Source organism: Hyla sarda, chromosome 1 (genome assembly GCF_029499605.1).
Source record: "Hyla sarda isolate aHylSar1 chromosome 1, aHylSar1.hap1, whole genome shotgun sequence".
Classification (NCBI taxonomy): Eukaryota; Metazoa; Chordata; class Amphibia; order Anura; family Hylidae; genus Hyla; species Hyla sarda.
Window position 1 is genome coordinate 487,645,262 of NC_079189.1, and position 17,801 is coordinate 487,663,062.

Here is a 17,801-nt window from a genome sequence, read left to right on the forward strand (position 1 = left end):
TGGCGTAGAATACCCCTATGTCCACCCCAATGCAAATCCCTAATTCAGGCCTCAAATGCGCATGGCGCTCTCACTTCGGAGCCCTGTCGTATTTCAAGGCAACAGTTTAGGGTCACATATGGGGTATCGCCATACTCGGGAGAAATTGCCTTACAAATTTTGGGGGGATTTTTCTCCTTTCACCCCTTATGAAAAGGTGAAATTGGGGTCTACACCAGCATGTTAGTGTAAAAAATAATTTTTTAACACTAACATGCTGGTGTTGCCCTATACTTTTCATTTTGACAAGAGGTAAAAGGGAAAAAAGCCCCCCAAAATTTGTAATGCAACTTCTCCCGACTACGGAGATACCCCATATGTGGGCGCAAAGTGCTCTGGGGGTGCACAACAAGGCCCAGAAGGGAGAGTGCACCATGTACATTTGAGGTGATTTGCACAGGGGTGGCTGATTGTTACAGCGGTTTTGACAAACGCAAAAAAAAAAACACATGTGACCCCATTTCGGAAACTACACCCCTCACGGAATGTAATGAGGGGTGCAGTGATAATTTACACCCCACCCCAAATGCTCACTGTACCCCTTGTTACGTTCCTCAAGGGGTCTAGTTTCCAAAATGGTATGCCATGTGGGGGTTATTTTGCTGTTCTGGCACCATTTAGGCTTCCTAAATGCGACAAGCCCCCCGAGCAAAATTTTCTCTCAAAAAGCCAAATATGACTCCTTCTCTTCTAAGCATTGTAGTTCGCCCGTAGTGCGCTTCAGATCAACTTATGGGGTGCCTTCATACTCTGAAGAGATGGGGTTACAAATTTTGGGGGGTATTTTATGCTATTAACCCTTGTAAAAATGTGAAATTTGGGGGGGAAACACACATTTTAGTGACATTTTTTTTTTTTAACGTATGCAAAAGTCGTGAAACCCCTGTGGGGTATTAAGGCTCACTTTATTCCTTGTTACATTCCTCAAGGGGTCTAGTTTCCAAAATGGTATGGCATATGGGTATTTTTTGCTGTCCTGGCACCATAGGGGCTTCCTAAATGCGACATGCCCCCAAGCTAAATTTGCTCTCAAAAAGCCAAATATGACTCCTTCTCTTCTGAGCATTGTAGTTCGCCCATAGTGCACTTCATGTCAACTTATGGGGTACCTCCCTACTCAGAAGAGATGGGGTTACAAATTTTGGGGGCTATTTTCTGCTATTAACCCTTGCAAAAATGTGAAATTTGGGGGGAAGCACACATTTTATTGAATTTTTTATTTTATTTTTTTACATATGCAAAAGTCGTGAAACCCCTGTGGGGTATTAAGGCTCACTTTATTCCTTGTTACGTTCCTCAAGGGGTCTAGTTTCCAAAATGGTATGCCATGTGGGGGATTTTTGCTGTTCTGGCACCATAGGGGCTTCCTAAATGCAACATGCCCCCCAAAAACCATTTCAGAAAAACGTACGCTCCAAAATCCCCTTGTCGCTCCTTCCCTTCTGAGCCCTCTACTGCGCCAGCCGAACACTTTACATAGACATATGAGGTATGTGCTTAGTCGAGAGAAATTGGGCTACAAATAGAAGTATACATTTTCTCCTTTTACCCCTTGTAAAAATTCAAAAATTGGGTGTACAAGAACATGCGAGTGTAAAAAATGGAAATTGTGAATTTTCTCCTTCACTTTGCTGCTATTCCTGTGAAACACCTAAAGGGTTAAAATGCTGACTGAATGTCATTTTGAATATTTTGGGGGGTGCAGTTTTTATAATGGGGTCATTTGTGGGGTATTTCTAAGATAAAGACCCTTCAAATCCACTTCAAACCTGAACTGGTCCCTGAAAATTTGTGATTTTGGAAATTTTGTGAAAAATTGGAAAATTGCTGCTGAACTTTGAAGCCCTCTGATGTCTTCCAAAAGTAAAAACTCGTCAATTTTATGATGCAAATATAAAGTAGACATATTGTATATGTGAATAAAATAATATTTGAAATATCCAATTTCATTACAAGCAGAGAGCTTCAAAGTTAGAAAAATGCAACATTTTCAAATTTTTCATCAAATTTTGGGATTTTTCACCAAGAAAGGATGCAAGTTACCAAAAATTTTTACCACTAAGTTAAAGTAGAATATGTCACGAAAAAACAATCTCGGAATCAGAATGATAACTAAAAGCATTCCAGAGTTATTAATGTTTAAAGTGACAGTGGTCAGATGTGCAAAAAATGGCCGGGTCCTAAGGTGTAAAATGGCTGGGTCCTTAAGGGGTTAAAGTGGTACTCCACTGGAAAACACTTTTTTTTTATCAACTCATGACAGAAAGTTAAAAAGATTTGTAAATTACTTTTATTAAAAATCTTAATCCTTCTAGTAATTCTAAGCTTCTGTATGCTTCACAGGAAGTTCTTTCCTTTTTGAATTTCCTTTCTGTCTGACCACAGTGCTCTCTGCTGACCCCTCTGTCCATTTCAGGAACTGTCCCGAGAAGGAGAGGTTTGTTATGGGGATTTGCTTCTACTCTGGACAGTTCCTAAGATGGACAGAGGTGTCAGCAGAGAGCACTGTGGTCAGACAGAAAGGAAATTCAAAAAGAAAAGAACTTCCTGTGGAGCATAAAGAAGCTTAGAAGTACTAGAAGGATTAAATTGTCTTAATAGAAGTAATTTACAAATCTGTTTAACTTTATGGCACCAGTTGATTAAAAAATAAAAAAAAAATTTTCCAGTGGAGTACCCCTTTAAGCAACTGTCCCACATGTGACTATGCAATATATATATATATATATATATATATATATATATATAGATATTGCAGTTTTTTCTTAACTCTTTGCGAATTTAAAGTGGTATTCCAGGAAAAAACTTTTTATATATGTCAACTGGCTACAGAAAGTTAAACAGATTTGTAAATTACTTCTATTAAAAAATCTTAATCCTTTCAGTACTTATGAGCTTCTGAAGTTAAGGTTGTTCTTTTCTGTCTAAATCCTCTCTGACGACACCTGTCTCCTGAAACGCTCAGTTTAGAAGAGGTTTGCTATGGGGATTTGCTTCTAAACTGGGCATTTCCCAAGACAGGTGTCATCAGAGAGGATTTAGACAAAAAAGAACAACCTTAACTTCAGAAGCTCATAAGTACTGAAAGGATTAAGATTTTTTAATAGAAGTAATTTACAAATCTGTTTAACTTTCTGGAGCCAGTTGATTCATAAAAAAAAAAAGCTTTTTCCTGGAATACCCCTTTAACTCCTTAACGACGCAGGACATATATTTACGTCCTCCGCCGTTTCCCGCGATATGCCGCGGGGTCACACGGTGTCCCAGCGTCATATCGAGTCGGTCCCGGTGGCTATCAACGGCCGGGACCCGCGGCTAATACAGGACATCACCGATCGGGGTGATGCCCTGTATTAACCCTTCAGACGCGGTGATCAAAGCTGACCGCCGCGTCTGAAGTGAAAGTGTCTCGGCTGCTCTGTCGGGCTATTCGGGACCGCTGCGGTGAAATCGCGGCGTCCCGAACAGCTTACAGGACACCGAGAGGGCCCTTACCTACCTCCTCGGTGTCCGATCAATGAATGACTGCTCCGTGCCTGAGATCCAGGCAGGAGCAGTCAAGCGCCGATAACACTGATCACAGGCATGTTAATACACGCCTGTGATCTGTGTAACTGTGTAAAAGATCAGTGTGTGCAGTGTTATAGGTCCCTATGGGACCTATAAATCTGCAAAAAAAATGTAAAAAGTGTTAATAAAGGTCATTTAACCCCTTCCCTAATAAAAGTTTGAATCACCCCCCTTTTCCCATAAAAAAATAAAAAAGTGTAAATAAAAAAAAAATAAACATATGTGGTATCGCCACGTGTGTAAATGTCCGAACTATAAAAATATATTGTTAATTAAACCGCACAGTCAATGGCGTACACGCAAAAAAATTCCAAAGTCCAAAAAATAATATTTTTGGTCACTTTTTATACCATTAAAAATGAATAAAAAGTGATCAAAAAGTCCGATCAAAACAAAAATCATACCAATAAAAACTTCAGATCACGGCGCAAAAAATGAGCCCTCATACCACCCTGTACATGGAAAAAAAATTTTTTTACATATTAATTTTCCTGCATGTAGTTATGATTTTTTCCAGAAGTACGACAAAATCAAACCTATATAAGTAGGGTATCATTTTAACCGTATGGACCTACAGAATAATGGTAAGGTGTCATTTTTACCGAAATATGCACTGCGTAGAAATGGAAGCCCCCAAATTTACAAAATTGAGTTTTTTTCTTCGATTTTGTCGCACAATGATTTTTTTTTCCGTTTTGCCGTGAAATTTTGGGTAAAATGACTAATGTCACTGCAAAGTAGAATGGGTGACGCAAAAAATAAGTCATAATATGGATTTTTAGGTGGAAAATTGAAAGGGTTATGATTTTTAAAAGGTAAGGAGAAAAATACGAAAGTGCAAAAACTGAAAAACCCTGACACCTTAAGTGGTGACCAATGTATATAAGGAAAATCATTTTTTTATGCTTAGTGGTTGTTTAAAATAGAAATATGGCATTTTATCATCCAGGAATATCTGAAAGGATATTCTGTCAGAGCTATCTTATATAATAATGGACTTAGTAATAAATATCTATATTCTATAGTATATAGTGAGCAAAGCTGTATTTTAAGTATTTTGATCATAAATAATACATTCTATATAGTAGGTTTAGCCACATATTTCTTTAGCCATCCCAGAAAATGTGTTATTGTTTTTTAACCCTAATCTGTGATACAGATTTAATAACAAATGTTTATCAAATGGCACTTACCAAGTGATTGATTTGACACTTCTGGAGACAGAAGGGTTGTTGTATCTGGTATTTTATTGCTTTAAAGTGCTCATTATCAAATATTTAATATTTAGTATAATAAAAATATAAATGTAAAAATAATATCACACAGTTGTAGTGGTTGATTTCCTCAGTATAGTTTTTTGAGGCTTCGGTGTGGTTGGAGGAGGCTGATTTCCAGGTTTTAAAGGAGGGTGACAACCACTATTGGAAATTCCTAGACCACCATTTTCAACAGGAAAAGGTGGCACTTGTGGAGGTGATAAAGAACAGTGATGAGGGAATTTTCTTGCCAAGTGGACAGACTCTCCATGGTGATGTACATCTCTGTTTTTCATCTCCGATCGAACATCACAGTCTGGACAGTAACCATGATAAAGGACGTTCTCACTAAAGCGTACACGTTCTCTCGTTGAGGCGTGATCCTTTTCTGGTCTCTGTGTCATCAGCTGTCCAGTGCTTTTATCCATTTTGATGTTATGAATTGTACATCTGTCACCATTAGGAAGTTTGACAGGTCCTCCAGGCAAACCACCATTTCGAAGCAACACTCCATTATTCTTTCCACTATTGGCTGAGTTAATTAACCTTTGGGTTTCTTCAAACTTCACAGGTGTTAACCGCGGAGGAGGTGGTGGAGGATTGGGCTTCCTGAGTACTGTCAGGACGGCTGATGGATGTGCAGGTGGACTTATCAAAGGTGCATTGGCTCGAACTTTAACCTTGTCTAAGCTAGACGCTGTTGTACTGCTAGAACTGCTGTTCAAAGTGTCCGTTTTTGAGCTGTCTGTCATCTCATCTTCCAGCTGCAAATCTGAAGTTAGCGTGTCAATTTGGTCCACCACCTGAAAGACATAGGTAACAGTTAATATATGAGAATACCTATAATAAATCAATTATTCCATTGATATAAGCATAGTCAAATGGCGATTTCCTGCTTTTCAGTTGCATATCAACATTGGTAATTGAATTACAGACACTTTTGTGTTTTACTTTTCTCTATTGTTTACTTTTATGGAGAGCACAGAACTTCCTAGTTTGAATGTTTGAATAAGTAATTAGGGAAAAGACGCCAGTCTGATAGAGCTAAAGTATGCATGCATGACTTGCAACAGATGGTGGAGTCTTTACAAAAATCTCATTCAAATCTTTCAAAAGGTGGCACTAAATTGTTTGGATATTCATTATGTAGTTCATGTACAAGAAAAGTCAGCTAATTATTTTCTGGGCAATGGCAGAGGCAAAGCCAGCCAGGATTCAGCACATATCTCATTGTCTGTAAAACTCATTGGGGTAGAATTAATAGCACCAGCATTTGGTCCTGTCTAGTTGCTGCATCCTCTCGGCACAAGCTGGGACAAAGTTCAATAAATGAGGGTGGGACTAGCACTCCTCTGTGCTCACTCCTGTCCTGTCTACCAAACTCCTGCCTCAAAACAGAGGAGGGGGTTACAGAGCAGCCTGCAGTGATTGGATGAAGAGACCCAGAAGAACACAGCAGACTCAGGGAAGGAAGTGAATGCATAGTGAGTGAGGGCAGGCTCAGTGCTTGCCTCAGACATGCCCCTTCCTAAGCAGTGAGTAATGAGAATGAGTAAACAGCAGAACGGAGGGATTTCTGATCCAAATACAGAAACTAGACACATAAAAATGTAAACCATCTGCAAGTGAGTAACATATATTATTATTAAAATATATATATTTTTTAATAAAACAGATATGCTTTAAGAGGCGCAAGCTTCTTAATAACTTTGTAACATCTTTTGCTGCCCATGCTCCACAGATTGAAATGTACACTATCTATGAACTAGTGGCAGATTTCAGCCACAGTTTTTTCCAGATTCTGTTGTAAATCTGGTTGTCAATCCCCTATCCAAAGGATAAGGGATAAGATGTATGATTGTGGGGGACCAGCTGCTGGGGACCTCCGCAATCTGTCATTCCGCACCCACCTTTGTGAGCTCTCCGCAGCGCTGGAGGCTCCGAGTGTGAAGCGTGATAACCACGGGCCGGAGTATCGTGATGTCACGACGCCACCCCCGTATGACATCATGCCCCGCCCCATCAATGCAAGCCTATGGGAGGGGGCGGGGCATGACATCATATAGGGGCGGAAACACAGTGAAGCAACATTTTTGGTTGTGTCTGGCAGTGTATACGTTGGGAAACTCAGTTAAATCTCAATGTGCACTTTCTTCTTATGGATCAGATCAGTTTGTAAAGAGCGCCATTAACATTGATACTTTATTTTATTGTTACCCTACAGCTTTGTCGTTTCTCCTGCATTGTGTGCCCCCGCCTTTTTTTTAACAAAAATGTGCTACTACATCTGTCCATCCATCCATCATCCATCCATCTATATTATATGACATATCACTTGCAAATACTGCAGATAATTCTGTAAATAATCACCTGATTTTTGTTAAATTTTTTCCTATTAATTATAACTAAATGTGTTCAGACAAAATAAGAGAATGTACTAGCGGAGGACATACAATTAATCACATAGAATGACATTTTTGCTCTTATAAAATTAAGAAACAATTATGAGAAAATGAAAAGCTGTCAGCAATAATATCCATCTTAGACTTTCACGGTAATTAAGAATCATTAATAAGATGAAGAATCCTTCTACCCTCTTTTTCATAAACAATTCCTACACCATTGCAGCATTATGTGAGAAATGGGCACTTTATAAAATAAAAGTTATCAGATAAATATTTTGAACAAGTTACCTCCTTACTTTATCTAAAGCCAAATAAATATAATGTTATCACAGTTATAACTCTAGTTAGATAAGCTTTTCTTGTTCATGGAATACTATTCTGATGATCTTTGAAAAAACTATAGGGTAAAATTAATAAACTCTTTCTGCTGCTGCTAGGGGTGGGGGAGGAGGGGTTAAGTGAGTAATATAAAAATGACTGTACATTGTGCTTCCTGTATTGGCACATGCATGCATCCAGAAATCTATGGCTTAAAGGGAAATTTACAGATGAATCAACCCCACTAACCTGAATATACAGGTGGTTTGTCTGGGTGATCCCAAGTAAAATAATGTATTACCTGCCTTAATTTGTTCAGCTGTTCCTGAGATACAGCAAATTAACTCATAAAGGAGTACTCCATCCCTAGACATCTTATCCCCTATCCAAAGGATATGGGATAAGATGTCTGATTTGCCACAGCACCTGGCATTGTGATGGCCGTCACACCCCCTCCAATGGACATGAATGGAAGCTGTGTGATGTCAAAATGGGCATGACGTCATGAAGGGGCGTGGTGTGACGTCACAACCCCCACCATGGTAACCCAGCATTCTAAACATACTGTTTAGGATGCCGGTCGCTGCACGGAGATCGTGGGGCACCCCAGTGGCAGGACCCCCATGATCAGACATCTTATATATGACTCATAATATGTCTGGGGCGGAGTACCCTTTTAACTGCATTGAAAGCAGATTAGACCCTTCGATCTGCACTGCAGCGCAAACGGGACCCAGGGTATGGCATCAGAGGTTCACATAGTCTTCAAACCTTCCTCCAGTTCAATTAAAAGTTTATTTACATATTGCAAAATTGTGCTATATTTTGGGAACGGCTGAATGGATTGGGGTAAGGAATGCATTGTATTACTCAGGATCACTCACACTAACCACCTGTATATTTAGGTTAGTGGGGTTGATCCATCTGTCAGTTTCCCTTTAACGTGTCACTGTTATGCACAAAAGCTTTTTAAATGTTACAGAGACATGTCAAAAGTTTCGATGAATCAGCATCTACTATTCACAAGAAGGAGCAGGGAAGAACACTGAACTAATTGATTGTATCCCTATCCTACAGCTGCTTAAAGGGGTACTCCAGTGGAATTTTATTTTTATTTTTAAATCAACTGGTGCCAGAAAATTTAACAGATTTGAAAATGACTCCTATTAAAAAATCTTTACCCTTCCAGTACTTTTTAGCAGCTGTATGCTACAGAGGAAATTATTTTCTTTTTAAATTTCTTTTTTGTCTTGTCCACAGTGCTCTCTGCTGACACCTGATGCCCGTATCAGGAACTGTCCTGAGCAGGTGAAAATCCCCATTGCCAACCTGTGCTGCTCTGGACAGTTGGTGACACGGACCGAGGTGTCAGCAGAGAGCACTGTGGACAAGACAAAAAAAAAATTCAAAAGAAAAGAATTTCCTTTGTAGCATACAGCTGCTAAAAAGTACTGGAAGGGTAAACATTTGTTAATAGAAGTAATTTACAAATCTGTTCAACTTTATGGCACCTGTTAATTTAAAAAAATAAAATAGAATTTCCACCGGAGTACCCCTTTAATATGGACTCCATAGTAAGTCTATAGGGCCTATCTTATCCAGTGGGACAGGGTCTTTATGACAGGTGAAAAGTTTTAGCAGGTGAAAGTAACAGTTTAATGATTGTGATAAGTAAAACAACTGATTCAGAACTTTCACCAAAAAGTTACAAAAAATGTTAAGATACGCTTTCTTGCGCTATACTACTTTCATCATCCCCTTTACCCCCCTAAAACACCAGAAATATTAGGCACAGACCACCCCAGACCTCTAACCTCTTAGTGAGAGCCCATACATTTTTTCTCAGTGGTCAGATGAGCGAGAGATCGTGGGAGCTGTGATCACTGCCAGGAGCAAAGAAACCTTCTTTCTTGGCAGTTTAATCCATTACATTCTGCGCTCAAAACATAATCAACAAGAGGAAGGTGATCCAGCTCCCAGTCATGTAAAATAGTGAAGCATTATTCAAACATGGTTAAAATCCAAGTAGTACAAAAATGAAAAAGGGTAAAAACACAAAGGAAAACGCACCAACGCATTTCGGCCTGACCATGATTATGACTTGCTAGCAGGTCGAAACGCGTTGGTGCGTTTTCCTTTGTAATTTTACACTTTTTCATTTTTGTACTACTTGGATTTTAACCATGTTTTATCTGACTGGGAGCTGGATCACCTTCCTCTTGTTGATTATCGCACCTGGAGACACGGCTCCAGGGTTCTGTCCATTCGCTTCCACGAGGAGGGCTGTGCTGGTGTCTACTAAAGGCTGACATACTGGTGAGCTGAACTACTGTTTTTTCCTTTATTTTTGCTCAAAACATAACCACGGCATATAATGGCAAAGATGGTCTCTCTTATCTCATCAGCAGGCTGGTGACACGAGGTGCTGAAAAGTATCTATGGCAGCCAAGGTGCTTATAAAGGCACTCAGGTCTGCCAGGCATAATGCACTGCGCTACGAAAAAATAAGTTATGTGAACCTAAAAATGATGCCATTAACAAGTACAGCTTGTCCACCGAAAAAACAAGCCACACATAATGACACTGGACCAGTGTTTCTAAGGCATATACTGCTTGCATAATTAGATTTCATTAAAATGCATCCAAAAATATGACAGGTACCCTCTGAGAGTCACATACCACAGATTAAAAATGCAGGTCCAGACCATCTGATATAGTAGTCATTAGTGTTGAGCGGCATAGGCCATATTCAAATTCGCGAATATTCGCAAATATATGGATGAATATTCGTCATATATTCGCGAATATTCGCGTTTATTTTCGCATATGCAAATATTCGCGTATGCGAACATTAACATATACGAAAATTTGCATATATGAGAACCTGTGCAAGCAAAATTTCGCATATGCGAAAATTAGCACACCAATCTCACACAGTAGTATTAGAGCCTTCTTTACACCACACAAGCTGGAAGCAGAGAGGGATGATCACTGTGATGTGTACTGTGAAAAAAATAAAATAAATAAAAAAATAAAAAAGAATATTCGTAATTACGAATATATAGTGCTATATTCGCGAATATTCGCGAATATGCGATATTCGCGAATAAAATTCGTATTGTGAATATTCGCGAGCAACACTAGTAGTCATTGCCTTTTTATCCAGTATATGGCCACCAGGGATAGATAGATAGACAGAGAGACAGATATTTTTTCCCTACTCAACCATACTAAAAATTTCAGTTATTGTGCAATTAAAAAGACAACGAGAAAGGAAAAGTCAGCTCTCCCAGCGTGTGTGTGTGATATGAGATAGATGAAGAAATGTCAGTCCAGTGCAGCAGCTCAAAGCAAAAACATGCATTTATTATGGATGATAGCACGCAGTACAGCAGGTTAGCATTGAGGTCCATGCTTACCTACTGTACTGCGTGCTATCATCCATAATAAATGCATGCTTTTGCTTTAAGCTGCTGCACTGGACTGGCATTCATTCTTATATCAATGAAAAAGTTACTAAAATGACTATATTCAAGAGGTACAGTAGGGGAAAAAAGTATTTAGTCAGCCACCAATTGTGCAAGTTCTCCCACTCAAAAAGATGAGAGAGGCCTGTAATTTTCATCATAGGTATACCTCAACAATGAGAGACATAATGAGGACAAAAAATCCATAAAATCACATTGTCTGATTTTTAAAGTATTAATTTGCAAATTAAGGTGGAAAATTAGTATTTGTTCACCTACAGACAAGCAAGATTTCTGCCTCTCACAGACCTGTAACTCCTTCTTTAAGAGTCTGGAACCTGTTTGAACTAGTTATCAGTATAAAAGACACCTGTTCACAACCTCAAACAGTCAAACTTCAAACTCCACTATGGCCAAGACCAAAGAGCTGTTGAAGGACACCAGAAACAAAATTGTAGACCTGCAATTGTAGGCTGGGAATACTGAATCTGCAATAGGAAAGTAGCTTGGTGTGAAGAAATCAACTGTGGGAGCAATTATTAGAAAATGGAAGACATACAAGACCACTAATAATCTCCCTCGATCTGGGGCTCCACACAAGATCTCACCCTGTGGTGTCAAAATGATCACAAGAACGGTGAGCAAAAATCCCAGAACCACACGGAGGGACCTAGTGAATGAATATAACTTTTATTGTTTTCACTAAAACAACAAACTCAAAGAAGACCACCCAAAAAGTTACATGTGTTTGTCCACACCCAGTAATATATAACAAACGTGATATAAAATATTTACTCAATTATAAGCAGTAACTTGTACTTGCTTAGAGTTTCTCCAACCAATATGGAGACTTGCCAGGTCTTGGATCATATAGATACAAAAGCTAAGGGAAAGGTGGGGGACAGGGGGGATGGGCCTAGGGGTCACTTGGCCTATGGATGTGCGGCCACTACCTGATGACCCTATAGCTCGAGGCCCTGATGCTACCCCTGTATTATCTATGCGCATGCGCAATGGAACTAAACAGTAACATCTATACTGCCATTCCATGCCTGCAATATCTCTCTCCGGCAGGTCCGGCGCATGTGCGTAGCACATGAATGCGACGAGAACAGCCGGGCGCACAATTGCACGAACAGTTGGGCGCATGCGCACTTTGTCATGGACGTGCGCATTACATCAGTATCGGACTTAACGCCATACCTATCACGTGGCCATTTCTTATGGTCATGTGATCGCGTTAGGGAACAGCTTTGATGGACGGGCAAGCTGACCAATCCGGGTGTTGGCGGATGCAGTCACCTGACCGGGATGCCGCTGCTTGTTCCGGCAGTCGCATGATACTGACCCACATTCATGTCATCAAGGTGAGACCATACACCGGATACACAGGTGATTTACAGGTAAGAGCATCAGACGAACCATCAGACGATAGTGATAGGAACTGCCCATCAATCTGGGCCGAGATACCTGATTGGCTGTAGATGTATTGGCATCCATATATACGGGGAAGTTTGGCCATCAATAGACATGGCGATCTGACTATCAGGCAGCATCATATCATCAGCCATCTTATCACCATGATACCATCCGCAGCCCCCCATCGTCCCCTGATGACTGGGGCAAGAAACACGTTGGGACTTTGTTGAACTCCAGAGACTTGCCAGGCTTTGGTGTCCGAGCTAAGTAACATCTGATAATTTTTGTATCTTGCTATAATTCTGAAAAGATCCACACTCCTGTCCATATAACATTTTCCTGAGTATTCACAAGAACCATTTTACCTGATTGCATTTTTTGATATATATGTATATCACCATTCATAGATCTTAGCAGGTGGCTCCCTTGTTTTGACATAAGAGAGAAAATATTTTTCCATCTATAAACAGTGGTTGAGTTTTTTTTTTTTTTTTAACTTTCCTCTATCTGTAGGTCATCCATCTATATATCCATATATATTTCTTGATCTTGAGTCATGGCATGTTTAATGGTTTTATATCATTGTGGTAAATCCATCTGAAGCCATTGATTCATTTCATTATATCAGGATAACAACATTTGCTATAGATATATACTGGTAACTGTCAGACATAGCATTAATACCCTCAGGTAGAATCAGACCTATAAAGAGTCATTACTCAGGATATTGTGAAGTCTTATTCAGACAACAAGAAATTATTGTGACCTTAGGTCAATTATTTTTTCCTTCTCCTATCCCTTATGAAGACACCAACATTTAGTGAGACAGTTAGCCTCCTCTGTGTGTATATCTAGGGTGAGTGTAGGCGATTGGGGTAGGTTCCTGTGCGGGGCGGTCCTCATAAGGACGTTCACTCCGCCTAGGGTTAGGGGTAGCATCAGGGCCTCGAGCTATAGGGTCATCAGGTAGTGGCCGCACATCCATAGGCCAAGTGACCCCTAGGCCCATCCCCCCCCCTGTCCCATCCCCTGTTCCCCCACCTTTCCCTTAACTTTTGTATGTATATGATCCAAGACCTGGCAAGTCTCCATATTGGTTGGAGCAACTCTAAGCAAGTACAAGTTACTGCTTATAATTGAGTAAATATTTTATATCACGTTTGTTATATATTACTGGTTGTGGACAAACACATGTAACTTTTTGGTGGTTTTCTTTGAGTTTGTTGTTTTAGTGAAAACAATAAAAGTTATATTTTAGTGTCCCCCTGTGATTCCTTTTACGTTTGACACTTTGGCTTATAGTTTCTAGTTCTGTGATACGACCTAGTTAATGACCTGCAGAGAGCTGGGACCCAAGTAACAAAGGCTACCATCAATAACACACTATGTCGGCAGGGACTCAAATCATGCAGTGCCAGACATGTCCCCCTGTTTAAGCCAGTACATGTCCGGACCCGTCTGAAGTTTGCTAGAGAGCATTTGGATGACCCAGAAGAGTATTGGGACAAAGTCATATCATCAGTGGAAACCAAAGTAGAACTTTTTGGTAAAAACTCAACTAGTCGTGTTTTGAGGAGAAAGAATGCTGAGTTGCATCCAAAGAACACCATACATATCTTGAAGCATGGGGGTTGAAACATCATGCTTTGGGGCTGTTTTTCTGCTAAGGGACCAGGTTGACTGATCCATGTAAAGGAAAGAATGAATGGGGCCATGTATCGTGAGATTTTGAGTGAAAACCTCCTTCCATCAGCAAGGGCATTGAAGATGAAATGTTGCTGGGTCTTTCAGCATGACAATGAAGCCAAACACACTGCCCAGGCAACAAAGGAGTGGCTTTTTAAGAAGCATTTCAAGGTCCTGGAGTGGCATAGTCAGTCTCCAGATCTCAACCCCATAGAAAACCTTTGGAGGGAGTTGAAAGTATCTGTTGCCCAGTGACAGCCCCAAAACATCACTGCTCTAGAGGAGATCTGCATGGAGGAATGGGCCAAAATACCAGCAACAGTGTGTGAAAACCTTGTGAAGACTTACAGAAAACGTTTGACCTCTGGCATTGCCAACAAAGGGTATATAACAAACTATTGAGATTAACTTTTGTTATTGACCAAATACTTATTTCCACCATAATTCGAAAATAAATTCTTAAAAAATCAGACAATGTGATTTTATGGATTTTTTTTTTCTCATCATGTCTCTCATAGTTGAGGTATAACTATTATGAAAATTACAGGCCTTTCTCATCTTTTTAAGTGGGAGAACATGCACAATTGGTGGCAGACTAAATACTTTTTTGCCCCAATGTATGTTGCTGTCTCCATTATGGACATCAATGTGCATGAAAAATCTCCTTTTTTTAAAAAAATTCTACCCTTAAGTGTGCTGGTTTTTCCCATGGCCCCTTTCACACTGCTGTTGTGCCCAGTCGGAAAAGGTCCATTAGGAACTTTTTTTTATTTTTTATTATTCCTTTAATGTCCGTTATCCAGATGGGGCACAATGGGGTCTGTCGGGTGCTGTTGTATTTTGATGGGAGTATCCGGAGAAAAATATATTTCTCCTACTATTCTCCCCGTGTTCCCTGATGTCTGTCCGAAAGGTGCCTAATGCATGTAGGTAGAGATGAGCGAAGTTACAGTGATTCGATTCTTCACGAACTTCTCAGCTTGGCGGTTGCTGACGTTAGCCTGCATAAATTAGTTCAGCTTTCATGTGCTCCGGTGGGCTGGAGACTCTCTCCTAGGACTGTATCCACTGTCAGGATTCGGCAAGCTGGAGGTGGATCCTCTGTGTCAGAGAGGGATTGGCGTGGACCGTGCCGGCGGACCGGTTCTAATTTGCTACTGGTTTTCACCAGAGCCTGCTGCAAAGCGGGATGGTCTTGCAGCGGTGGTAGCAACCAGGTCGTATCCACCGGCAACGGCTCAACCTCTCTGACTGCTGAGATAGGCGCGGTACAAGGGATTAGGCAAGAGCAAGGTCGGACGTAGCAGAAGGTCAGGGCAGGCAGCAAGGATCGTAGTCAGGGGCAACGGCAAGAGGTCTGGAACACTGGCTTGGGATACACAAGGAACGCTTTCACTGGCACAATGGCAACAAGATCCGGCAAAAAAGTGAAGGGGAAGTGAGGTGATATAGGGAAGTGCACAGGTGAACACACTAATTAAAACCATGCGCCAATCAGTGGCGCACTGGCCCTTTAAATCACAGAGAGCCGGCGCGCGTGCCCTAGGTAGCGGGGCCGCGCGCGCCGGGACAGCACAGACGGGGAACGAGCCTGGTAAGCGGGTCGGGATGCGCACCGCGAGCGGGCGCGTCCCGCATCGCGAATCGCATCCCGGCTAGGGACATTATAGCAGCGCTCCCGGTCAGCGGGTCTGACCGGGGCGCTGCGAACAGGAGAACGCTACGAGTGCTCTGGGGAGGAGCGGGGACCCGGAGCGCTCGGCGTAACATCCACCTTTTCCAGCCCACCGGAGCACCTGAAAGCTGAACTAATTTATGCAGGTTAAAGTCAACAACTGCCGAGCCGAGAAGTTTTTGATGAATCGAGTCACTGTAATTTCGATCATCTCTACATATAGGAATCCAAGAATTTCAAATATATTCATGTTCTTCGCACTAAAGAACTGATCACCCATGGTAAAATTCTAAAGGCATTAGAGGGAACAAATATTATTAGTGGCCTTATATCACATTATTGTGAGAAGTAATCGCCCAAGCAGGAAGGCAGTGACCCACAAATTGTATATCATCAAAGAACAAGAGTGAGGAAATTAGGCAGTAAAATGTAGGATCACAGGAATTATCATCACAAAGGCATGGGGTTTAAAGAGTATATACACACTGCGGCTATAATCACAGGCTTCAGCACTAACATAATATATGGGTTAGGTTTACTTATTACATCTCAAGGTCATATGGATGCAATAAACATGGTTTTTAGGACCAGCACAATCTCCCATTGCCATAAATTGGTATAATCATTCATGCTTATTTATTACAACAGAACTAGTAAATTGTAAGGTTACTTTCAGATAAACAAGCAGTTAATAGATATAATTGCAGAGATGTATATGGAGGCATTAAGTCACTACCCAATGGCTTCTATAATTCTACTAACGACACCTTTATTTCCAGCTTTTTTCTTTTTTCCCTTTTCTCTCTATGATTGCATGATGCTGTGAAGATATTGGTCTATCTCGAATTAAATGTAAAACTTGTAAAATGTAATTAAATTTTAGGGCTTCAGTGAATGGAAGTGTTTGACCTTTTTATTTGCTGACATATAAGTGCAATATGTAGCCCAGCGGTACTATAAAACTGTCTCCATACATCTAATGCATGCAATCGTCCAGAATCCCTGTGTAAAGTTCTGACATGTCTGCCTCTTGTATTTCATATTAAATAATGAAGAAAATTAAACATCCTTTCATATAACATCAGCTGACATTTCCCTTACCATTTGCTCAATATTATAACAGGCTTCTCATATTTACAATATTTATGGACTCTAGATGTTCTTTTTATTAATTGACCTCCTAAGTCTACAGCTTTATAATGTATAATGTAGCAAGATAAATATCTCTGACACAGCCATAAAATGGTAAAAGTAATGGCTTGCTATATATATTACTTAGCATTACAGGTATACCCTGAAGTAACAGCATTAAATACTTCAATAAAGCAGAAAAAATCCTTACAAGTTCAGGAATACCAGCAAAGAAAAGGGGGAAATTCTATAAAGCAAACAATATAAAGGAGGTAAGAAACTAAAGAAGCTGAGAGACACTACTATACTCTTGTTTAGGTGATAGGGTGTTCAGCGATCCCTGTGCTAGGAACTGAATAAGTGGACTCAAGAGACATCCAACAGCTGTGATTCTGAACTTTTTAGTGAGAGATCCCTGACTGCTAGACATGCCTCTACGACATATTCAGACATTTTACCCAGTTGACAGACTCTTAGAGGGGGCATATCATTAAAATGAGATCTGGATGGCCATTTTGACTTACTGACCACCACCTAGACCTTTCTGACCAAGCTGTTAGGAGATTTTGTGGGCAGTGCTTATGGGACAGCAGTCACACACAAAGTGAGCAATCTCCAGATGGCCTATGCAAGCCATCAGTATAGAGGATCAGCCAACAAGCAGTTCCCACAGTTTCCTTGGCACCTATTATGTGTCCTGCTATTAACAGCCAGCCAATGTAACCTTTGTTTGTAGTAGTGTCATGAACGAGAAACTTGGACTGCCATGAACTAAAACCATATCATCTTTAGCGATGAATCAAGGTTTTGTTTGAGATTCGACTACCATTGGGTT

At 40.5% G+C, this 17,801-nt stretch overlaps 1 protein-coding gene and 1 long non-coding RNA gene across 13 annotated transcripts in view; one reads left to right on the forward strand and one right to left on the reverse strand.

Annotated features, from left to right (window-relative positions):
• The window catches only part of PRR16 (proline rich 16), a 391,197-nt gene that overhangs the window by 151,155 nt on the left and 222,241 nt on the right, over positions 1-17,801 (reverse strand). For 3 of the 11 annotated variants that reach the window (XM_056537358.1, XM_056537362.1, XM_056537359.1), the window contains exon 2: positions 4,803-5,668. In XM_056537358.1, the coding sequence (XP_056393333.1) occupies positions 4,928-5,668 (741 nt within the window). In that variant the 3' untranslated portion in view covers positions 4,803-4,927. The other 8 variants (XM_056537369.1, XM_056537361.1, XM_056537368.1 and 5 more) reach the window with 8 other exon arrangements.
• LOC130287646 (uncharacterized) overlaps positions 12,327-17,801 on the forward strand; it is a 59,657-nt gene continuing 54,182 nt past the window's right edge. The window contains exons 1-2 of one of the 2 annotated variants that reach the window (XR_008847435.1): positions 12,327-12,458; positions 17,115-17,238. This is a non-coding gene — a long non-coding RNA (uncharacterized LOC130287646). The remainder of the gene's footprint in view (positions 12,459-17,114; positions 17,239-17,801) is intronic. The other variant, XR_008847434.1, reaches the window with a different exon arrangement.